The sequence below is a fragment of the Canis lupus genome, chromosome 26 (genome assembly GCF_011100685.1).
Source record: "Canis lupus familiaris isolate Mischka breed German Shepherd chromosome 26, alternate assembly UU_Cfam_GSD_1.0, whole genome shotgun sequence".
Classification (NCBI taxonomy): domain Eukaryota; kingdom Metazoa; phylum Chordata; class Mammalia; order Carnivora; family Canidae; genus Canis; species Canis lupus.
The window spans coordinates 16162962-16188282 of record NC_049247.1 but is presented as its reverse complement, the minus strand read 5'-3'; the positions used below and the strand labels follow the sequence as shown (position 1 = coordinate 16188282).

At 42.9% G+C, this 25321-nt stretch overlaps 1 protein-coding gene across 12 annotated transcripts in view; it reads left to right on the top strand.

Annotated features, from left to right (window-relative positions):
- CIT (citron rho-interacting serine/threonine kinase) overlaps window positions 1–25321 on the top strand; it is a 165206-nt gene that overhangs the window by 44931 nt on the left and 94954 nt on the right. For 11 of the 12 annotated variants that reach the window (XM_038575284.1, XM_038575288.1, XM_038575286.1 and 8 more), the window contains one exon: window positions 20415–20598. In XM_038575284.1, coding sequence (XP_038431212.1) covers window positions 20415–20598 — 184 coding nt within the window. Of the gene's footprint in view, window positions 1–20414; window positions 20599–24432; window positions 24560–25321 lie in introns of those variants that run through there. The other variant, XM_038575289.1, reaches the window with a different exon arrangement.

Sequence of the window (25321 nt, the reverse complement as noted above, 5' to 3'; positions counted from 1 at the left end):
GTTGATTAAGCATCTAACTCTTGGTTTTGGCTCAGGTCTGATCTCAGGGTCATGCGATTGAGCCCTACGTTGGGCTCTGTGCTCCGTGCAGAGTCTGCTTGGGTTTTTCTCCCCCCTCACTGGGTCTCTCCCCCTGCTATCTCTCTCTAAAATAAAATACATAAAATCTTTAAACAAACAAAACAAGGCCCATATTTTAGAAGGTCCCGGTTTTCTTTGGGGTGAGATGACATTGTAATGGGTCACTGCAGTCTTGGTCATCTTCACACTTGCTGCTTTCATACTTACCCTGCCTCCTGTGGCTATCTACTTAGAATTTTCCATGTCCTAATACATATCCACTTTTTTTTTCTTCTTATTTTTTTAAAGGTTTTATTTTTAAGCAATCTCTATACCCAACATGGGGCTTGAACACACAACCCTGAGACCAAGAGCCAGGAGCTAGCTGCACACTCCACTAACTGAGCCAGAGAGATGCCCAGTTTTTCCTTATTTTTTAACACATGTGCATGTGTCACCCTCCACTCCCACCTCCACCCCCACCATTTTGTATCATGGAATTCTCGTCCATCTGCATCCTGATTTTTTTTTTTGAGGTTATTTTTTTAAGTAAAAATTGTATATATTTAAGGTGTACAACATGATGATTTGATGTACATATACATGGTGAAGTGATTACTGTAGTCAAGCTAATGATCATATCCATCTTCTCACAGTTACCATTTTTTCCTTTTCTGTGTTGAGAGCACCTGTAATCTACTCTCTTAGCAAATTGCCTGTGTTCAATATAGTGTTATTAACCATAGTCATCATGCTGCGTATTGGATCTACTTATTTATCCTCTATAACTCCAACTTCACACCCTTTGACCACTATTTCTCCATTTCCCCTGCCTCCCTGTCTGGTAGCCATCCTATTCTCTGCTTCCATGCTTTTAACTCTCAGATTTCACAGAAAAGTGAGCTCATGTAGTTTTTTCTCTCTCTGTGCCTATATTATTTCCCTTAGCATAATGTCCTCCAGGTTCATCCATGTTGCTGCAAATGGCAGGATTTCCATCTTTTATTGTTTTTGTTTTTGTTTTGTTTTGTTTTGTTTTAAGGCTGAAAGATATTACCTTGTGTGGTTTATATACCACAACTTTATCCAGTCATCCATTGATTGGCACTTAGATTGTTTCTGTATCTTGATTGTGAATAATGCTGCTATAAACATGAGAGCACAGATATCTCTTTGAGGTGCTGATTTATTTTTTTTGGGGTATACAACCAGAAGAGGGATTATTGGGTCATGTGGTAGTTCTATTTTTAGTTTTTGAGCAACCTTTATACTGTTTTGCATAGTGGTTGTAACAACATTCCTACCAACACCATACAAGGATTCCCTTTACTCCACGTTCTTGCCAACACTTGTCTTTTTTTTTTTTTCCCTCCAAATAGGCTCCATGCTGGGTGTGGAGCCCAGTGTGGGACCCAAACCCATGACCCTGAGATTAAGACCGGAGTGAGATCAAGAGTCAGATACTCAACCAGCTGAGCCACTCAGGTGCCCCTCTTTTGTCTTTTGGATACTAGTCATCCTAACAGGTGTAGTGCTATCTTATTGTGGTTTTGATTTGCATTTCCCTGATGATGAGCGATGTTCAGCACCTTTTCATATACCTGTTGGCTGTCTGTATGTCTTCTTTAGAAAAATATCTTTTCATGTACTTTGCCTTAAGTCTTGATTCTCAAAAATCTCAATGATTTTTATGGACTTCTAACTCTCAGTATAGTGGCTCTGAAGTGTTGTGAAATATGTTTGCCTTAAAACATTTCTCTTAGTTTTAATAAACCTTTTACTTTGGAATAGATTTATAGAGAAGTTGCAAAGATGGCACAGAGAGTTCCCAATACCCTTCTCCCAGTTTCCCCTACTGTTATAACATCTTACATAACTATGCCACATTTGTCAAAACTGAGATTAATATTTGCACATTACTATTAATTAAACTTGAGACTTTATTCTGATTTCACCAGTTTCTTCCTTTATGTCTCTCTTCTGTTCCAGGATCAGTCCAGGGTGTGCCATATTGCAATGAGAGTGTTTGTGGTGGATGGGACTACACCAGGGTGGGTTGGCTCTTCATGTCCACTGAGGACTGGTAGCAACTTTTCCTGAAGGTTCTGTGGCATCCCTTGCTATGCAGAGAGCCGTGGTATTTATTGTTTCTCCTAGCAGATTTCCCTGTTTTTCACCAACCTCCATTCCCTGCATATTTGCAATCAATTCAGGGTTGTGTGATTTAAACATTGCTGGACTCCATGCTATTTGAGTTACTTCCTAACTACATAACTCTAACAGAAATTATGCCTTTGTCCAGTCCTATTTTTCATAAATAAGCATTGAGTGATTTTGATCAACCAAAACACTTGAAGCCATTGGATTTCTTGAGTTTATGGTTGCTACTTAAATGCCTTATGGTTCCAGCATATTAAATATTTCTACCCTCCACACCCAAGATTGTTCCTTGATGAAAGCAACATTAGCCTCTCTGCTGCCTCACCCCTAATTCTTCTTTTTCTTGTTGTAACCAAAGAAAGGAAGTACTGCTTAACACAGCAGGTAAGAATCTTCTAAAACTCATTATCTCCAGAGGTGGCCCTGGCAGGATATATAAATGCAGTTTAAGAGGGGTCTGGGCAAATTTATGAATGATAGAATTGGGAGTGGCTGCTGAGGGGGGAACTAGGACATGCCTTGGTTTTGATTCCAAAGTCAGATGAAACATCTGTGTCCTCCTGGGTCCAGCCTCTTTGGGTTGCTCTGGGCAACGCTATGCGAACCAGGAACCTGACCCAGTTCTAGAATGCTGATTCTCCCAGCAAGTCAAAAGCTTTGTGATGAGTTATTGCCCCATGAAGGTCACTAGACACCCATTACCCTGATATTCCATTCCCAGCTTCACATGATCAGATGTCAGTGTGCGTTTTTCAGCTGCTTATTATTATCATCATTATTTCAAGGCTGCTTTCCAGGTTCTAGTAGGAGGCTTCTTAAGGATATTGGCTGCCCTGGGCTCTGCAGTCCCAATGATGTTTCCTATATTGGGCAAGAGTCTGGGTGTACCCAGCCTGATTTTTGTGCTGCTGGAGAGCTGAGGCCAATTGGAACACCTCTTTCATTTGTGCCTTTGTGGTTATACCTCCATTTCCTGGTATTACGTACCTGTTCCTGTCAATGGGGAAGTTTTGCTGCCTGGTGTGCTTTTCTAGTCCCATCTGTTAAAATATCTACCCAGAACAGGCATAGTGATGTCACAGGAACCAGCATGCTAGTCCCTTTCATCCAAAACCATCATGTCCTGGGCCTCAATCTCAGGACCCTAAGATCATGACCTGAGCCGAAATCAAGAGTCAGACACTTAACCAACTGAGTCACCCCCATGCCCTCACATAGGCTTGATTTTTTTTTTTTTAAGATTTTATTTATTTATTTATTTATTTATTTATTATTTATTTATTTATTTATTTATTTAAGATTTTATTTATTTAGTCATGAAAGACACACAAAGAGAGGGAGAGACATAGGCAGAGGGAGAAGAAGACTCCCTGCTGGGAACATGATACAGGACTTGATCCCAGGACCCTGGGATCACACCCTGAGCCAAAGGCAGACACTCAACCACTGAGCCACCCAGGCATCCCTCATAGGCTTGATTTTAAACAAAATATGGACTATGACCTGGTGACTCCTTCTGCACATACACCATCCTGTTCTTTCCTCTGATCTGTTACCCTCCCCAGCCTCAGACCTAGCCATGAGAAAGAACAATGTTGCATTGAAGACTCATTTCCAAAATTGGGGTTTATGTCATCTTGGGATGAATGACAGGATTTGATTTATATTTTCTGTTTATTAGAACAGCGTTTCTCAACCTTGGCACTATTGACCTATGGGACCAGATCACTCTTTGTGGTGGGAGCTGATGTGTGAATTGCAGAATATTTAGCAGCACCTTGGCCTCTAGCCATGGATGCCAGCAGCACCCTCCCCCCTGCAGTTTGTGCCAACCAAATATATCTCCAGACCTTGCCCAGTGTCCTTTGGGGGCTGTATCTGCCTCTGATGGAGAACCAGTGATTGAGAATTGGCCTGGTGGTTACTAGGAGAGAAAGTATTGCAGTGATCAGAATCACTCAAGACTGTCATTGCTGACAAATGATGGAAGTATAGTTTGGGGCCAGTAGGATCTTGTTGTGTAGAGTGTGGTCCATGGACCAACAGCATCGGCATCCCTGACATCACCTGGGAGCTTGTTAGGGATGCAGATACTCGGGCCCCCCTAGACCTGCTGAGTCAGAAATGGCACTTTAATAAGGTCCCCAGAAATAAGATTCCTGTGAATATTAGCATTTGCAAAGCCGTGCAAGATGAGCCTTAGAATTTCTTTCTCATCTTTGCAGGATCCTGCTTCCTCATTGTATTCTCTGGGCTCAGGATAAGGGGAGACTGCTTTTTGGCTGAGGACTTCCATTGGCTGATGAACTGCTTAGAAATGCTGGATTTTAGGCTCTGCTTTTGAGGAATTGAAAGCTTTTTTTCCCCCAGACTTTACAGCTTTCATATCTTTCAAGATGGTGGCTTCACTTAATCTCCACCTGCTGATAGCAAATAGGTGGTTGTAAAGAAGGCATTTTTATGCCTTGCACTCCCCATCCCTCCTCAGCTAACTATTGTCTCATATTTACTTTTAATTAAGGATGGATTCAAAGTTTTCTTCATTAACTTTTTTGGTGTGTATTTTATTGCCATCCTTCTATTGAGTACCTCCTATGTACCAGGGGCTCTGCAAAGCACATTATATGTATTATTGTCCCATTAACTCACTGTACCTCTGTGAGACGGGTGCTATGATTAGTCTCACAGTACATGTAAGGATATTGAGGCCTAAGTAGATGAAGCCGCTTGACGAAGGTCCCAGAGCCTGTGGTTGGCAGTGGCCGAAGCAAATTCAGGTCTCTAGGACTCCAAGTTCTCTTTGCTTTTATTTATTTGAAAAGTTTATACAGTCCTTGATTTAAAAAAAAAAAAAAAAAAATTCAAGTGACCCAGAAGGTTAAACAGTGAAACTAGTCTCCTTCTCACTCTATGCGCAGGGCCTCTCTCTAAAGTGAACCACTATTGTTAGTTTCTTATATAACTTTCCGGAATATTCTAACATAAACACCAGTATGGCCTATACTCTTAACAACCTCATTATATTGCCTTCTAAGAAATCAGGAGTTTTTATTGTCAGGTGATTTTCCTGCATCATTGATATAAATGAAGAGATCTTTGTAAACCCTACCATATTTGTCCTTTGAATGGACTATTCTGGCATTGATTTCTGATGAGCAGCATTCTCTTCCTTACAAATGAAAACCCCTTATGTTTTTTTTTAATTATTTTTTTAAAGATTTTATTTATTTGTTCATGAGAGACACAGAGAGAGAGGCACAGACATAGGCAGAGGGAGAAGTAGGCTCCCTGTGGGGAGCCCGATGCAGGACTCCATCCCAGGACCCTGGGATCATGACCTGAGCCAAAGGTGGATGCTCAACCACTGAGTCTCCCAGGCGTCCCACCCCTTATGGTTTTAACATGAATATTTCACTTATTTGTTTTAGCATTCTGTGTTTAGAATAGCATTATCGCAGTGGCTTGTGAAGCATATAGGTGTTGGTTTATTTTGGGCCTTTTTCAGGTCTGTTTGTTTTGGATTCCTATCATTTGGGTAGATATCTGTCCACGCTTTGTTTCCTAAGCTAGTTTTTGGGGGTTGGTAGATGTGCTTTGTTTGCCCTGGTTGGCCCTTAAATATATCTCCCTGTCAGACAGCCACCTAGTCACTTCAGGGGCATGAGGAAATGAGGAAGGGGAGCTGGGCTGTTGGGAGATCAGCACGACAGAGGGAGGGGTAAGAAAGTGGGAGGGATGCTATAGTAGTGATGGCAGGAATTCAGCTTACTAGACTAGGAGGATCTGGGCACCCCACCCTCCAACATAAACAAGGAGTAATGAAGATACGTAGTCAGTAGGTCTTACAGGCTTATGGGCTATACAGGCGAGTATTTATGTGTCTCTTGGGGATTGTTCGCTTTTTAGAAAGTAAGTTATGATAGGAGCAAATAGGCTAAGAAGAGCTAAATGCTTATAAATTAGGATTATGGGATTTCCCTGCTCCATTCTGAATTTAGAAGCTATATCCAGAGATGTTAAAAATATGCAGTATTTCATTTTATTCCAAGATAAATTGAGATGGCTTATTTTAGAGGTAATTGCAATATCAAAAGGATTAAAAATAAATAAGTGTGGGAATCTGGTTGAAGAGACTAAGTATCCCAGTAAAGAAATAAAATCAGGGTTAAAACTAAAAAGTTCTAGTCAAGTTGCTGGACGAGGACCAGTTTGGGACTCCTAGCCTCCTAGTGGCCAAAGCAAAAAGGAAAATAGAACAGTTACAGTTTCTTTTGAACAATATGAGGGTTAGGGGTGCTGACTCCTGCATAGTCAAAAATCGGCATATAACTTTTGACTCCCCCAAAGCTTTTAACAGCCTACTGTTGACCAGAAACTTTACTGATGATGTAAATAGCCATATAACATGTATTTTGTGTGTTATATGTATTACACACTATATTCTTACAATAAAATAAGCTAGAGAAAATGTTATTAAGAATGTTATGGGCAGCCCCGGTGGTTCAGCGGTTTAGCGCCGCCTTCGGCCCAGGGCGTGATCCTGGAGACCCGGGATCGAGTCCTACGTTGGGCTCCCTGCACGGAGCCTGCTTCTCCCTCTGCCTATGTCTCTGTCTCTCAGGAATAAATAAATAAAATTTAAAAAAAGAATTATAAGGGAGGGAAAATAGATTTATAGTACTGTGCTGATTTATTGAAACTAAAAGACAACCTACAAAATGGGAGAAGATATTTGCAAATGATGTATCAGATAAAGGGCTAGTATCCAAGATCTATAAAGAACTTATTAAACTCAACACCAAAGAAAAAAACAATCCAATCATGAAATGGGCAAAAGACATGAACAGAAATCTCACAGAGGAAGACATAGACATGGCCAACAAGCACATGAGAACATGCTCCGCATCACTTGCCATCAGGGAAATACAAATCAAAACCACAATGAGATACCACCTCACACCAGTGAGAATGGGGAAAATTAACAAGGCAGGAAACAACAAATGTTGGAGAGGATGTGGAGAAAGGGGAACCCTCTTGCACTGTTGGTGGGAATGTGAACTGGTGCAGCCACTCTGGAAAACTGTGTGGAGGTTCCTCAAAGAGTTAAAAATAGACCTGCCCTACGACCCAGCAACTGCACTGCTGGGGATTTACCCCAAAGATACAGATGCAGTGAAACGCCGGGACACCTGCACCCCGATGTTTATAGCAGCAATGTCCACAATAGCCAAACTGTGGAAGGAGCCTTGGTGTCCATCGAAAGATGAATGGATAAAGAAGCTGTGGTCTATGTATACAATGGAATATTACTCAGCCATTAGAAATGACAAATACCCACCATTTGCTTCGATGTGGATGGAACTAGAGGGTTATTCATTTATTTATTTATTTATTTGGAACTGGAGGAGGGTATTATGCTGATTGAAATAAGTCAATTGGAGAAGGACAAACATTATATGGTCCCATTCACTTGGGGAATATAAAAAATAGTGAAAGCGAGGGATCCCTGGGTGGCGCAGTGGTTTGGCGCCTGCCTTTGGCCCAGGGCGTGATCCTGGAGACCCGGGATCGAATCCCACGTCGGGCTCCCGGTGCATGGAGCCTGCTTCTCCCTCTGCCTGTGTCTCTGCCTCTCTCTCTCTCTGTGTGTGACTATCATAAATAAATAAAAATTAAAAAAAAAATAGTGAAAGCGAATAAAAGGGAAAGGAGAAAAAATGAGTAGGAAATATCAGAAAGGGAGACAGAACATAAGAGACTCCTAACTCTGGGAAATGAACGGGTGGTGGAAAGGGAGGTGAGTGGGGGGTGGGGGTGACTGGGTGATGGGCACTGAGGGGGGCACTTGATGGCATGAGCACTGGGTGTTATGCTATATGTTGGCAAATTGAACTCTGATAAAAAAAAAAAAAATCGTGTGTAAGTAGACCCCTGCAGTTCAAACCCATGTTGTTCAGTGGTCAACTGTATGAGAGCCGCAGTCTCATGACAGAAAAATCCAGAATGGTTTGCTCAGGAAAGACTTGATTTTCTGGATACCAAGCCCTGAGGAATTTCATCACTGGGTTCCACATAAATGAGACCTCCTTGTGGCATGGTGAACCTCATCCCTCCCAAATGTGCTCTGAAGATTTCCCTACAGCTGCTGCTGCTTTTTAAAAAAGATTTATTTATTTATTTTAGAGAGTGAGAGAGCATGAGCAGAAGGAAGGGTAGAGGGAGAGGGAGAGAGAATCTCAAGCAGACGCCCTGCTGAATGCAGAGCCTGATATGAGGCTCGATTCCACAACTCAGATCATGACCTGAGCAGGAGTCATGAGACAGATGCTCAATTGAGTGAGCCACCCCTGCACTGCGCTATGGCTGCCTTTTTTTTTTTTTTTTAAGATTTTATTTATTCATGAGAGATACAGAGAGAGGCAGAGACATAGGCAGAGGCAGAGCAGGCTCCATGCAGGGAGCCCTGTGTGGGACTCGATCCCAGGACCCAGGATCATGCCCTGAGTCAAAGACAGGCACTCAACTGCTGAGCCACCCAAGTGTCCCACTATGGCTGCTTCTTATAGTGCCTCTCAGGGTAAACCAATGGTACAATGCTGAATTTCAGTTTAGTAAAATCATTTTCTAAATAAGGTAAATTAATGCCTTTCCCCCGGGGAAGGTAGGGAACAGGTTTTTCTGGAAAACCCATAAATTGGAGTCTTCAACCCTTAAATTCTCACTTGCCCAAAAACCTTTTACAACCAAGCAAACACGGAAATGATTTGGCCAAAGATTCAAAATTATATTAAACATCTGGGACTGTATTCAGCAGCCAACTTTTGAGTCAGTTCTGTGAAGTGTGGTGATTGCATTTATGCTCATTTTCTGAGTGTGAAGTTTGGATAGAACTAAGGAGAGTGGCTGGCAGGAGTTGAAACAGGCTAAAAAGCCAAAGGACAAAGAGTAGAAGGTTCAGGTGATCCACAACCAATGGTTTGGAAGTGATTTTCAGCATCTCATTTCAGAGAAAATAAATGTGACCAACCCAGTTGCTCCCTGGTGATGGAAAGAAAAGGATTGCATTCATTGCACAGCATTAGCAATTTGGGGTCTAAGACCTTCCTGTCCTTCAAACTTCTGACAAACCAAAGACACAGGCAAGGAACTGATAGCCAGGGAGGGATGGAAGCATCCACTTTGTTCTTGGCAAGGCAAGTGCTCAATACCCTTTGATGCAGGGCTCCAGGACATTTACCACCCTCCCAGAGAAGAATGGACGACCTTCCCTCAGGGATGGAGCAGCCTTGTCACGGTGGGAGTGAGGGAAACCAGGAGGACAAGTTGGCTGAGTGACTGCCACGGCTGGACGTAGGTGGTGGAACAGGAAGTGTTAAGCTTTGTTCTTTGCTTTCCAGGCATGGTAACCCTGCCTTCCAATAAAACATAGCCTGATGTTGTCCAGCTTTGATGAGTCACATTAGCTCCTTCTTGGGGGAGGAGTGAGCAGAGGGGTGAGGCTTGATGTGTTTGTTCAGCACGTCCACCTCATGTGGTGAAGGAGCCTGACTGGAAGCTCCTTAGCCCAGGAAGGATTGGAGACAAAATATTCTCACTGCCCAATGGTTTATTGAGGAATAATAAACATGTAATTGCATGTATTTTAAATGTACAGTTTGTGTTGATATATGTACATACCTGTGAATTCATCACCATGCTCAAGAGCAAGAACATATCCATCAACCCCAGAAGTTTCTTCATGCCCCTTTGAAACCCTTTCCTGACACCCCTCCCCATTCCTTCCTTTGTTCCTTGGCAATGACCGATCTGCCTTTTGTCACCATAGTTAAGCTTGTATTTTCTAAACTTGATATAAATTGAGTCATGCAAGGCATGTGCCTTCTTTCATTCAACATATTCATTCCGAGATTCTTTCCATGTTTTGGCATGTGTCACAGTCCATTCCTTTTCATTGCTGAGTAGTAGTTCATTTATGGGTATACCACAGTTTGGTAGTCCAGTCCTCTGCTGATAGACATTTGGCTATTTGACATAAAGCTTCTATGAACATTTGTGTGCAAGTCTACAGACTGACACATTCATTTCTCTTGGGTAAATATCTAGGAGTGGAAAGTCTGGATTGTATGATAGATGTATATGCTTAACTTTTTAAGAGATTGCCAAACTTTTTCAGAGTGGTTGTACCATTTTATATTTTCACCAATAATGAATGAGAGATCCAGTTCCCCCATGTCTTGTCAATGCTCCCAATAGTTAGATTCAAAGTCACTCATATCTTGGGATATAGTCAGCTATGGAGATAGGCTTAATTTTTTTAAATTAAAAATCTATCTCTATGTATGTATATATATACACACACAAACACAGGTATACACGCATATGTCTATGAATACTATTTTTTTCTATGCCATCGACTTGATGAAGGAGTCAGGTTGTTGGCTTACAGAATACCCCCACATTTGTCTCTTTACTTCCTCAGTAGGGGATGATGATGGTACTTGCTCTTCTGGTCCTTGTAAACTAGAAGTTATATCCAGAAGCTAAAAATAGATTCCAATTTGACTTTTCTGGCAAGAATATCTTGTAGAGGGGTTTCTCCTGGCCTAAGATGGGACAATATGAGCACCAAAAAGACTGCAGTGGCTTGAAACACAACAAATACATAACAGTTTATGAGTTCTAAATGATAATTTGAAAAGAAATCTCACTGGTCACTTCTGGCAATTGCTAAGTCATTACTCTGAATGTTACTAAATATAGGGAAAGAACCAAGCATTTCTCTTGCCTTCCTATTTGAATTATATTTCAGGGTTTGTTGATGTGCTAATAAATGTAGAAGGAAATTGGAAAACCACCATTTTGCAGCCCTTAATGAAGTAATGGCTGTAGGCAATGCTCATCAATGGCTGCTGAAACCTTTAAGTGAAAGGAGGGGGGACTTTATCCTGGAAGGATCAGGCTGATGTCATCAGAACCCATGGATCATTCTGAACATCACAGGATGAGAGACAAGCAGACATTGTATGCCCTCTAATTTCATGCATTAACTAGACAGCACATTTAGAATACTGGGAAGTATTCTTGCCAAAAGAATTGAATATGAATGAACAGAAGGCCCTCAGCTGAACTACCAGTTAATAGGAAACATGGAGGACAGGGAAACATTAAATGATGTCACAGAGATACACTCAACCAAGTCTAGTATGTGGAATATTCTATAGAGACATGTGATCCAGTTTCTTAGACCAATAAATGGCATTAAAAAAAAAAAAAGGTCAGTATTACAGATTAAGAGACCTGCCAAATCAGTTTGTAAACCTTGGTTGGATCCTGATTCAAATGAAACCGACTGTAAAGAGACATTTTTGGGACAACTGGAGAAATCGAACACAATATGGTATTAGATAATGTTACAGAGTTACTATTAATTTTGTTGGGTGTGATGAAGGTATTATGGTAACAGTGTTTTGGAAGTCCTTATCTGTTAGAGGATTGGTTCTCAAGTCGGGGTGATTTTGCCCCCTACAGGACATTTAGTAATGTCTGGAGACCTCTTTGGTTGTCATGACTTGATAATGTTGGCATCTGGTGGGAGAGGTCAGGGATACTGCTAAATGCTCTACAATATACTTGGCAGCTCCTACAACAAAGCACTGTCCATTCCCACATGTCACTAGGGCCACAGTTGAGAAATCCTGTTTAGAGATATGTACTGCAGTAGTTATGGGTGAAATGGTATGATGTCTGGGGTTTGCTTTTAATAATCAACAAATGCAGAAACAAGACAAGGATGAATGGAATGGGATGGGAGTTGCTCATTGCTGAAGCTGGGTGAAGGGCATGTGGGAGTTCATTTTATACCTTACTGCTTTTGTGCGTGTGAAGATATATTTACAAATAAATTTGAAAATGTTGGAGGAAAAGGATACTGTAGTGTTCTGAGGGCAGCAAAGAAGGTGTGTAATGTGATGTGTTCTTGGGTGTAGGTAATTCAAGGGAGAAGGTGCTCCAAAGAGAATGTTGTTGGGTGCTAGAGCGATCTGGTCCTAGGGAATGGAAGCCAAGGAACTAGCTCCTTCACTATTGTTTAAGTATGTTCTGGGGGCTTCCACCTGGGCCCCACAATGGCTATATCCAGACCTAACCTGGCATGGAAATGCAGTCATGGCCAGTTGCAGTTTGAAAGGGTTCTCTTTGGAGCAGTTCCAGCCTGTGTAGGTATTTGGCAGGTTTGCTGAGTACCTAGACCCAGAGGGAGGGGGGCAAACAAAGTAAAGTTACAGTATTAGAAATCTGGCTCATGTATGATGCAGAATTGAGAGAACGCATCTCTCAAGTGTAATCCTGTGGGAAAATGTAAGCCGTTTACCAAAAACTTGATGTTAAAGTGCCTAGTAGGAACATGGCTTTTGAGAATGGCGAGATTCAGGCAGAGCACACAACTCCATCAAGATCTCAGATCTGCCATCAGAGAGGGACTCTGCTTAGCTGTTGGCAGCCAGACCCTAGAATCCTTCAGATTGATTGACTGAAGCATACTAGAATAATGCTAACTTCCTTATTTGTCTCCTTTGATGACACCATTGTAAAAATTGATCACAGGCCACATCAGCATTACCTTAAAGTCTCTTTGTGACTCTTTTGAGAAGCGAAGACATGGGAGAATATTTTATTTACCTAGGTCTATTGGAAACGGATCTAGTTTGTCATCATCTTGTATTTCTTACACAACGCATTGTCTGGAGGAGCTATACCTAACCACTTCCTGCCTAGAGGGGAGAGGGTAGGGGACTTGCCTGAGGCTCTGGGGGAAGGAATATGTTCTGATGGGCTGAATTAGTTACATATATTTAATAAGGAGCTGTATTTGCCTATCCCCTAACTTATTCTGTTGGTTCCCATGATCTCTCTGATACTGGATATCTTGCCCTTCTTACAATTACAACCTCTTGGGGATTCCTGGGTGGCTCAGCGGTTTAGCGCCTGCCTTCGGCACAGGGCGTAATTCTGGAGACCCGGGATCGAGTCCCACATCAGGCTCCCTACATGGAGCCTGCTTCTCCCTCTGCCTGTGTCTGTGCCTCTCGCTCTCTCTGTCTCTCATGAATAAATAAATAAAATCTTAAAAAAAAATTACAACCTCTTTGTCTCAGAGTTTTCCCATCCTAAGAGTTGGTTGGTGACATTCCTAAAAGCTCTGCTCTTGTGTCAGTTGTCACATTTTGCCACTTCTTTCTTAGCCTGTCTCCTGTTAATCCACATCGTCTCTGTTTCTGTTATCACTTCCTTAGTGTAGAATTTGTCATGTTGACTATTGTAGACTTGTCCGTTAGAGGTTTCTGGCATCGACTTCTTCCAACCATTGCTCGTGCAGTGATGGTATCAGTCTCTGGCACTGACATCAACCTGGTACTCTAAAACTCTAATAATCCCTTCTGTCAATCCAATCCAGGGACCCCCTGCTTCAAGGTCTAGCCAAGATTTCACACTCACTTCCATCCCAGCCTCATTACCCATGGCTGTCTCTGGCTGCTGCTCTGTGGTTTTTCTAAAGTGGTACTCTTCCCCACTCTAGCCTGCCAAGATACCTTTTAACCAACTCTTGACATTCAATCACCTCCATGACACTTTCCTGCAGGAACACACAAAACTCACTGTATCCCCTTTGGCAGAACGTGCCAGCACTCCGTTCATGCATCTCTGCTTTTGACACTCACACCTTGACCTCTAAATGACATGAATAGCCTCTTCACCTACTTTGCAGTTCTGCTTTTGTACTGTGGATGAGTGCGATCACATTAGTTGCTTCAGATTTTAAAGAACTGGAAGATGGCTAATTTTCTGTTGCTCTTCCTTTTAGGTTTGAATGTACTATCTGATTAATTACTTTTTTTTTTGAAGGTATGGGACATCATGGTAGATAGAATGAAGTTGAAAATGTTTTTGATTTAATATTGAATGCCCACTGTGTTCCAGGCACAGTCCCGATTCATTATATCCTTACACAATATTTATTTATGTGCCTTTGTCCTTTATGACGCTGTGTTGGCTGTTACTCTTTTTTTGTGTGTGTGTGTGTTGGCTGTTACTCATCTTGTGCTTTGCCACACGCAACTCAGCACCAGTGTCTGCAACTCATAGTGATGATTAAAAGTCATAGGAGTTTTATGAGCTATATCTAGTCTCAGATTTTTGTTGTCATACTTGTTTTTTAATGTGCCAATTCTTCATGACTAAATCGGGTACTCTAGGTTTCCTAAAGCAGCACATTGCATGAAATAGCCCATTAGGTTTAAGAAATTATCATACATCCAAGGTTCTTGTTATTCATTCATTCCTTTAACAGAATGGATATTAAACATTGAATAAGGATAGCCAGGTGTTAGATGTGTGATGGTGAACACAACACAGACTTCCCCCTCATGGAGCTCATGTTTCAGTGGGGAAAGCAGGCAATAAACACTATACCAAAATCAGAAAATCTTTTATATTTGTAATATTAATGTTTGTGTGATATGCTGAAAAATTAAGGGTGGGAAGGGGTTAAATGGAGCTCAGAGGAACATGTTAGAGATGAGTAGGGCCAAGAGGATGAATCCATTTGGTTCTCCTTTCCTTGTTTGTTTGCCTTGTTTTTTTGTTTTTGTTTTTTAATTTGAAGGCAATACATTTCCCCCCCTCAAAAGCTTCTAATGAATGTCAGGATTACAGAAAAGAAAGAGAATTTATGGGAGAGAGATTAAGCTCTTAAAATAGCTTTTTGTCTCTGAAAACCTTGTTCTGCATCTCTCTTATAATTGGGGATGGGGAGGAGAAGAAAACACTCCAGCACTTGCTTGCATAGACCTTGCCACTATGGGGAATGTGCCCTAATATGACCTCAAGCACAGGCTGATTTATTTTTAAAAATACATAGGAAAAGATTTTCTTGTTTTTCTTGATATTTTTTGCCAATGAACAGTAGATCTTAATACATGACTTCTGATTTGTCATTATTGAATGTGGTAGGTATGGGGGGGTGAGATGATTTCATAATCATGTATTAGAAAATATTAATATAGGTACTCATTAACATATTTTTCAGACAGAACAATCTCCACTTTTAAAGCCTCTTCATTTAACTCAAACATCAAGTAATTTTCTTTGTGGCCGTTATTATGCTAGGTGCTCTCTTTTCAGGAGTCATTTTCTATACATCTGTTCAGCAAATATTTATTGTGCACCTGTAGTGTGCCTGGCACTCTGCTATGTTCTCAGATGTAACATCTGTCTTTATCAACATAGACTCAAATCCAACAGCCTATTAATAACGTTTTGTAAAGGAGAAAAATTACATTTTTTAAAAGATTTTATTTATTCATTTGAGAGAGAGAGTGAGTGAGTGGGAGGGAAAAGGAGGTGAGAGAGAATCTGAAGCAAACTCCATTTGGAGCACAGAGCCCGCCTTGGGACTACTACTACAGGCTGACCTGAGCCAAACCCAAGAGTCAGATGCTCAACTAACTAAGCCTCCAGGCTGCCCCAGAAAAATTACATTTTATGAGGATCAGAAAAGGAACATTTTCCATAAGACATAAGAAAGAGGAGAATTAGCCCCAAAGATAGATGAGGTCACATACTTGGTAGTCTTTAGATTTATTTGACCAAGTATCACATAATCCTTTCAAAATGTGAGATCCAGATTTTGAGCTAGTTCACTCTCTTTTTCTAGTACACCTGTTAAGATATGCATTGAACCTTCTCATTCTTTGTCTCCTGACTTCTTACTGTCTTGTCTCTTTGTCTCTGTGCTGCATTCTCTGTGAGCACTTCTCCAACCGCAGATCTCATTAGAATGCAGGTTCTGATTCAGTGGATGTGGGGCAGAGCCAGAGATTCTGTATTTCTTTTCTTTTCTTTTTTTTTTTTTTTTAAGATTTTATTTATTTATTAGAGAGCAAGAGCATGAGCCAGGGAGGGGCAGAGGGAGAGGGAGAAGCAGGCTTCTTACTGAGCAGGAAGTCCAACGTGGGGCTGGATCCTGGGACCCTGAGATCATGACCTGAACTGAAGGCAGACACTTAACCTACTGAGCCACCCAGGTGCTCCAGAGAATCTGTATTTCTAACCAACTCTCAGGCAATGCTGATGCTGCCAGTGTAGATCACACTTTGAGAAGTATGGTTCTATGTGATTGCTTCAGATGTAACTGCTACTTCACTAATTTTCTCTTTGGCTCTGTCTAATCTTCTATTTAATTCATTCAGTGAGTTTTATTTTATTTTATTATTTTTTAAAGATTTTATTTATTTATTCATAGAGATGCAGGGAGAGAAAGAGAGGCAGAGACACAGGCAGAGGGAGAAACAGGCTCCATGCAGAGAGCCTGACGTGGGACTCGATCCAGGGTCTCCAGGATCACGCCCTGGGCTGCAGGCGGCACTAAACCACTGCGCCACCGGGGCTACCCCATTCAGTGAGTTTTAAAATTCAAATTCAACAACAATACTTTTCATTTTTTTAAGGTTGTTTGGTTCCTTTCAAGTGTGTGTGGTTCTTTTTTCAGAGTATTCTATTCTTTTATTAGAATAAAAATACTCATTTATCTTAATAATAAATTTATGGTTCTTTTTTTTTTTTAAGATTTTATTTATTTGAGAGGGGAGAGAGAGAGAGCTTAAGCAGGGGAAGAGAGAAGCAGACTTCTCACTGAGCAGAGAGCCTGACACAGGGCTTGATCCCAGGACCCAGAGATCATGGCCTGAGCTGAAGGCACATGCTTAGCAGACTGAGCTACTCAGGTCCCCCTAGATTGTTCTTTCATCTGTGGTTTTTGGAGGGCTAATTTTTTCATTTCTTGTGTGTAATGATGGTCCTTTGTGGTAGTTTGGGTGGTCTCTTTTCCCTCGTTTTGTGTAGTTGTTGGTTTTTACTTTTTTTTTTGTCAACTCCTTTCTTAGTAGGGACTGCCTCTGTGTGTGTGTGTGTGTGTGTGTGTGTGTGTGTGTCTGTCTGTCTGTCTGTACTGGATTGTGGAAGTGCCTCCACAAGTTCTCCTTTTGTATCTGTGAGTGCCCTAAGGACTCGGTGATCCTGGGTCAGTGCCAATGTTAATTTCTGGCTTTGTAGTTTCCCCTCTATGCAGGATCCTGTACGTGCAGACACCCTAGCTGGGATTATAATCACTGGCCTATTTCTTTCCCCCTGAAGGGTCCTGGCCAAGGGTAAGCATCCTTGTCACTTTCTGGTGGATAGAGAATTGCCAGTTTGAAGCTATGGCTCCTTACTCCCCAAGTGTGGCTCTTATAAGTACTCTTCCTCCTCCTTTTCCTTTTCCTTTTCCTTTTCCTTTTCCTTTTCCTTTTCCTTTCTTTTCCTTTTCCTTTTCCTTTTCCTTTTCCTTTTCCTTTTCCTTCCTTCCTTCCTTCCTTCCTTCCTTCCTTCCTTCCTTCCTTCCTTCCTTCCTTCCTTCCTTCCTTCCTTCGATTTATTTATTTTAGAGCACATGAGTAGGAGGCAGGGCAGAGGGAAAGAATCTCAAGTAGATTCCTGGCTGAGTGCAGAACCAGATACTGAGCTTAATCTCAGGACCCTGAGACCATAACCTGAGCCGAAATGAAGAGTTGGACACTTAACCAACTGAGCCACCCAGGCGCCCCTCTAAGCCCTTCTTTTCAGACTTTCCTGTTATATTCAACTGACTACCTACCTGGAGGTTTATATCCCTGGCTTTTTTAATCTATCCTGTGACTATCTCACCTGTTACCAGCTGGTGTATTTCATGTTGATTTCTTCTTCCTTTTATTGAAGATTGTCTGGCCCTTTTTCTAATTTCGACCATATGGACTAGCTTTTGAGCATAATGGAGTTTTCAAGAGAACTCTTATTTTATTGTACAGAATTTCTAAATCATAATTATTTCACAGAGGGTTGCTCCTACCCTTATATTAATCATACTTTTCACTCAGAAATGGGATTCTATTTTAATCTCCCAAAGATAAATTAGTATATAGTGGAAAGGGAATTAAGCTTCTGCTAGGAATGAACTGATACGATAAACACAAACATCCACACAAGTATGTGCATGATTTGCACAGGAAAGAAGAATATTCAACACAGATTTTGCTGTATTTCACTAGCCTTCATTAACTGCAGGACCTGTCATAAACATGGATCTCATGTGAGCAGGAACAATAGTAGGTGATCTTTATGGAATGTTTACTGTATGCTAAGGAATATGCTAAGCACTTTGTATAGATTTTTTTTTTTTCATTTAAACCTCCCAACAGCCCCTTGAGGAAGTTATCTTCATGTTGAAAATGAGTCTCAGAGAGGTTAAGTGACTTTCCTGAAGTCACAGAGCTGGTATGTGGTGAAGCTGAGATCGGAACCCACTCAGATTCCAAAGGAATTGCCATCAGGCGTAATGCTTCATATTCGTATCATCTATGAATCTCCATACATTCTCTCAGTCTTCATCCAAGTTTTTTGAGGTGGAGAACTTCACTCTCTGATTCTTACGAAATGTACTTTCCATTGATTTTTTTTTTCCCCTTAAAAAAAGTATTGGGTAATTGAAATCAGATTGGATTTGAGGCTGTGTTGATGGAAGTACACATGAGATGTGGGCTGAAGCATTCAGTGTAATTTTTCTTTCCATCAGCTAATTTTTAAAGTATTAAGCAAGTAGATTCTGATACTAACAGGGAAGATTTAAATTCTCTTGAGAGCTTGGTCTTAAATAGTTTTCTGGTAGTGCATTTCACGTTTTTAATCTCCTCTCATCTCAGGGTACCTGAAGCTCTGGGAATGCTCCTTTGCATTTTCCGGGAGCAGCCACACCTCCTCCTTGTGGCTTCCTTCCCCCTCTCCCCCACCCCCAATACCATCCCTTCACCACTCCATTCATTCCCCAGCTGCTCCTTCAATATTGTTGTCATTGGGGTACTTTGGAAACAGCCAGATTCTTTGGAGTCTGTAAGCCGAAAACAGACTGCTGCTCCTATCTGGTGCACAGCTTGCCTCAGAAAACAAGGAGTTAAAAAGAAACCTGGACTGTGACCGGCTGTGACAACTGTCCTAGGGGGCGCTGTAGCAAGCTCTGGCAGTGACTCATGCTGCTCTGTCACTTGGATCAGCATTGGCCCCTGCCACGCAGGCGGCCAGGTGGGGTTACAGCCAGAGCACGCACAGAGTGGGGAGCATGAAGCCTGCACTGCGGGGGCCGTGATGCCGGGCTCGCCAACTCAACCGGCCGGCTTGTCACAGACACCTCAGCCTGCAGCCATGGTAACGCTTCTGGCGCGCTACACCCCCTGGAGCCCACCACAATGAGCAGCCTCCCGGTGACTGATGGACCAGTGTCCCCCTCCCTGACCAAGAGAACTTAGTAGGTCTGCAGAAAGTGGAGAAGATGTAAGATGCCCTTAGCCGGGAGTCATGCCTTAACGAGGTAGGACGCAGATGTCCATCGGTGCATTTACACCATCAGCGCACAGGGGTGCTGTAAATCATTGGGAAGAACTTTATTTGGCTGGTGTTTCATTATGCTGATTAAACTGCGGTGGATTTGGGCAGCATGATTGAGGTGGGGAGGAGGGATAATGAACTAAAAAAAAAAAAAAGTGGTTGATAAGAGCTCTGAGCACACTCATCTGGCTATGAATGAGCTAGACTGCAGTGCTATCCTAACACGAGTTACATACCTCCCAGGTCCTCTTTCCTGCTCCTTCCTCTCATTCCAGTTAATCCATGAAATGTAGAAATTCCATCTTATTTCAGTGATTAACATTAAATATTAATGATTTAGAGCTGTCCAGAAGAGGAAATAAATAGGTGTGGGTCAGCTGGCATGCTGGCACCAGCCAGCCTGATGCTCTGTCGAAGCCTTCTGGAAATATCAGGAATGAGCAGCTGGCTCCCATGAGTTCCCCAAAGTGCTTTTGTTCCACCAAGTGACCTGTTTGAGTTTCTCCTTCAGTTTCCCCCAGTGGGGAAGGCAGCCTGTCTGCCGGTTGGTGGCCATGTTGGCAGAGAAGGGGTTAATCTCTTGTTGCTGGAAGAGCCAAGGCTGGGTCTGCCTGTGTGAGCTAGATTGAAAGCAGGCGCTGCAGTGCCATCGCGAACGCTGAGGGAGTAAGACGATTTTCTCCGCAACAGTGTTGAATCTGGCTTGAATTTTTCTCTCCCTCTTCTTCTTGTTTTTCTTTAACCAGCTCCTCCCCCCTTCGTTCCCACCCTCAAGTCTGATGATGACACCTCCAATTTTGATGAACCAGAGAAGAATTCGTGGGTTTCATCCTCTCCGCGCCAGCTGAACCTCTCAGGTTTCTCGGGCGAAGAACTGCCGTTTGTGGGGTTTTCGTATAGCAAGGCACTGGGGATTCTTGGTAGATCTGAGTAAGTGAAAATTTGACTTTCTAAGGACCTGCACTGATGTGAGGCATACAGAGCCCAAAGGTGGTGATGGTGGGGGGTTGGGGGGTAGGGTTGGGGGAGTGCGGCGAAGGGAAGCTGTTAATCAGCCTGCATTTGGGAAGCAGTTTACCTGTCTGGACTTTGTTGGGGTAGACTATTAGTATTCTCATTTTGCTGTGTTTAAGGTTTCTCTTTCTGTCCCTAGCCTCATAATTGTCAGTCGGGTACTTTGGGTTAGTTTTTCAGTGTTTGGGCTTCTTTAGGGGGGAGGAAATAGTGGGGGATATCTAGCAGTGCAGATCTTTGGTGGAAGGAGAAACATGCAGGGTTCAGATGAGCCATCCATCTATTTATCCATCTGTGTATCCATCTCTCAGGTGGGTGGATTGAGGTTGCTATCTTGGCTGTACTGAACGAGATCTCATAAGCAAAAGGTTTCCTGATCGGCTTAGCTGAGCTGCAAGTGGCTCTACCAGAGCTCTAACAGATAGATGGTGCTCAGCTCGCTAGAAGTCTGCTGCAAGATCAGGGATCTGGCCGCTGAGCTTCTCTGAGCTGGCGGAGCACTGGCAGCCAGAGAGAGCCCCGTTACTGTGAGCCACCAGGAGGGAGTATGATGTAGCCGAGTCACTGATTCACAGAAACTGGGCTTCACACGGAAAACAAACCAACAAACCAGGAGACTAGAAAATGGAAGTATAAACATCACTATAAACCTCTTGACACGACAGGTCTTTTCTCCATTCTTGAAAAAGCTCACGAAAAATGCATGAACATGGCACTTGGGACTGGAGGGTCCTGGCTTCCAGCCTCCTGGAATTTCTGTAGATAATGCAGTAGCTTCTGTGGATGTAGGAGCTTGGTGTCTTGCTTCGTTCTGCGATCCCGTGACATTCTGCGTTCAGAGGCATGAGTTCACCGGGAAGGTCTTGGAGCAGGTTCTGTTATTCCCCCAGTGCCTTGGCTTTCCCACCTGGAGGCTCTTGGGGGTAACGTTAGGTAATTAGTTGCTGCCTACTTAGGAGACAGCAGAACTGGATTTTCTCCTTGGTAGCATCCATTCCTGATTTGTTGCGCTTGTAGTTTAGAGATCAATTTGAAGGCATGTGTTGGTTCTTGGATGGTGTCTCCCCATGGGTGCTATTTTGACACTGATGTTCCTCAAAAGATTTCAGACCATCATGGGGAATTGGGCACTTGGTATGAAATAGGATTGTGGGCTGTGATTGAATCGGAGAGAGATTTTTATGTTAAAAGCTGAAATAGGAGGTGGTCCTATTTTCCTTCTTCCCTGGAGTCTGGATTTAATATCTGGGGTTGCATTTTGGTCGCGTTGGCAGTGCCTTGCTGGCTAATTTTCTCTGCAACTCCAAAACAAGCTGGATGGTAGGAGAACAGGCAGAGAGCTAACTAGCTGTTGAATGTGCCATCAGATGGATATGAAATGGCCCAGCAGGGCATTTGAAGAGCAGGGCAGAAGTGGAGGCCTGATGCCGAAGGATGCGTGGTTGGCGGGCAGCTAGCTTACCATGGACAAACGCAGCATACTGAAGGTCACACATCGGACTGGAGGGAGATGTGGAGAGTTCTAGTTCTGGTCAGCAGTGGGCTGGCTGGCCCAGAATGAAAGCTTGCGTGGGATACCAGTGATCTGGAAATTTAGGGAGTACTTGAGGGAATTCAATTTTTGGGGGGCAAAGGCAGAATGATGTGGGGGGCTCTTAGGCATTGCAATTAATCTAAAGCAGTGTGGGATTAATGGCTTATCATTCAGGAAGCCTGAATTGCCTCTGCTCTTCACAGAAAGCTCAGTTAAGAGAGCTCTCTGATGGTGGGGGGGTTGGGGGGGGCGGGGGAGGATGCATCTCAGTCTTAAGGCCCAGACACTCGATAAATATTTGTTGATTTAATTTGCTCCTGATTCCCCCCCCCCCCCCAGATTGTGTTTGTATTGCTCATTGTATTTGAAGATAGGGTATTTCACCTTTGATAGTTCACAATACATCTTTGGAGCATAACACGAGCATCTGTTCATGCCCCAACAGAATGCTTAATAAGATTCTCATAAAAAGGAAAAAAACCCAAGTCCATGCCAACAGAACTGTGTATTTCTTATCTGGAAGGTGGGATTGGAGTATACCTGCCTTTGGGGGACTTTAATGTCTTTGCCATGGCAGTTTGGGGTTGGAATCAGAAAGCTACTCTTTCATCTCGTGTCTTTTAATGTGATCTTGCTGTCGGATTTGGCTCTTCTGCCATGGGCAGCCCCACAGGTAAAACCTACAGCATCATTGTGGAAATCCACTCCACCTGTTGGATGTTGGTGACCCTGGACAGATCACATTATTATTATTTAGAAATTCAATAAAAGATGCAGCGATGAGATTAATAGCCCCTGCAGTTCTGCGGACATAGATACAAAATTCATTTAGAGGTGGGAAGAGGCATTTTCTGGGGGTCCCACCACTGCCACCAGGGACCTGCTGTTTTTCTTCCTGAGCATCTCCTTCTCACTTCCCTGTTCTCAGCATCCCAGGTTTTTATTTACACACAGGGATTACCTCTGCTTTTACTCACTCTTCACACCACCGAGGAGATTGCAGATGCTGCCGTGCTGCACTGGGGAAATTGACCCCAGATCTGTTACCCGTGAATTGAATGAAACGTTCAGAGGTGGAGCTGAATGAATGAGAGTTTTCAGGCGACTCTGGTAGTGAGAATGATTTTAATTGTTGTGATTGTTGGTTGCTTTTTAGGATCCTTTTTTGGGACCCCAGACAATTTTTCAGCCCGCCATGGAGTGCATCATTATTTTAGGCTCAGCAAGAATCTTGATCTCAGCATTCTGTATCTGAAGTATCGTGGGCGTTCCTTGCAGCTTGAGTTGGAGGGAGCAGGAGACATTCTACCCAACCAGTTTTGGTTGTCTTTGGGGTGGGATTCTGGAGAAGCTGGTGCTGGAGGGTGAGGGAGTGTCTGGCTCACAGCCCTTTTTCTTTTTAACTGACAATAACCCAGGCCACATCCCTAAGCTCTGGATGCCTGGTTGTTTCTCTGAGCCTCTGTTTGCTTGAATTTTACAATATGTTAAAGCTGTATGTTAGAGGTTTAAAAATAAAATGGATCCCAGCTCTTTTCCTTCCCCTGTCAGCAGGGGTACATTTCTTTAGGTCCCTTTTTCCTCCTAGATCTGAGACACTGCCTCATTTAAGCTCTGGCTGAAACAGTGCATTTCTGCAAACCTTCGTATAAACTCTAGAAGGAAAAAGCCAGTTGGTTTTATATTTTGCATGAGTTTTACACATGCTGGTTTGATGCTTTTGGAGAACTTGGAAATCTTGGAGGAGCAAAGAGATCTCGCTGAGGCTGGAATCTGTGGGATGCCAGTGTCTGAATAGGCTGTTTTTAGGAAGGGGGGCTCTGTCTTCCTTTTGGCTCAGGGCTCTTTTCTTCCCTTCTGGGTGATCAGAAGTTTCATTTTGGAGTCAGCTATCTAAATACTGTGGAGCAATGAAAAATGGCTTCCACCATTGCCTTCCTGGATTTTAGGGAACCAGATTTTGGTACCTCTTCCTTGCTCTGTCAGATGCCAGTTTCCTCAACTGCAAAGTGGGGTGGGGGGTGGGTAATGATTCCTTCCTCTTAGGGCTTTTGGGAGGATTATATGAAACACATAAAGCGCTTGATCTTGTACTTGGCACATGGAAAAGTCTCAGTACACGTTCACTGTTATTATTTTTGTTATCACCAGTTTGCTAGTCTGTATATGCACAGCGGTCCTCTGTTTATACCGAGAGGATATGGAAGGCACTCAGCAATAATGAAGTAGACCAGTTGTGCCAGAGCAGAAACCCAGCATCCCAGACCCTGAGAGTTTTCTACTAGAGAAGCTTAAAGGTCCTGACCAACCACAAGTTAATATGGAGTTGCCAGATACCTGCAGGTAAAAGGTGGTTGTGGGGATGGAATGGCCTGGGGGGCAGAATTAGAAGGCCCAGTCCCAGAATGAATTCCTTCCCATCAAGTTGAACAAGTCCAGGCATATATGTCTGAAACCATCCAGGGGACAGAGAGCAAACACCTTTCCTGTAGAATATCATGGTACAAATGGGATATCTGACTGCTCCAGGAGTTAGCAGAGGAAGGCAGCCTCCCTCGTGGGGGCACTTAATGGGTAATGCCAACTCATGATTCTTGCCAAATTACAGTGATGATCTTTGTTGGAATGTCTGTCCATTTCCCCGTCAGCTGTGGTCTCAAGAGCAGGGCTGGGTCTGATTCATCCTGGTTCTCCTGGAGTGCAGGGCATGGTAGACCCTCAGTAAATATTTGTGCTGGAGGCTGAGTGTGTTGGCACACTAATGGCAGATAAGATATTTGACTTTTCAGAAGACAGGTGGATTTGGATGAGAGAGAAAAGAGCATTTCAGGTGCATCCAAGTAGTAACAACAGCTCATCCATATAGGGCACCAACTCTCTACCAGGCTCTGTCCTAAGCACTTTACACAGATTAGCTCATTTAAACTGCATGATGGCTCACAAGGAGGGTACTGTCATTATTCCCATTTTATGTGCATGGAAACCAAGGCATGGAGTGATTAAGCAACTTGCCCCAAGGTCATCCAGCTCAGCTGGAAGTTGAACCGAGACAATGTGGCAGCTCAAGAGTCTCTTAGGCACTGTGCTGCCAGGTATAAATGCTGC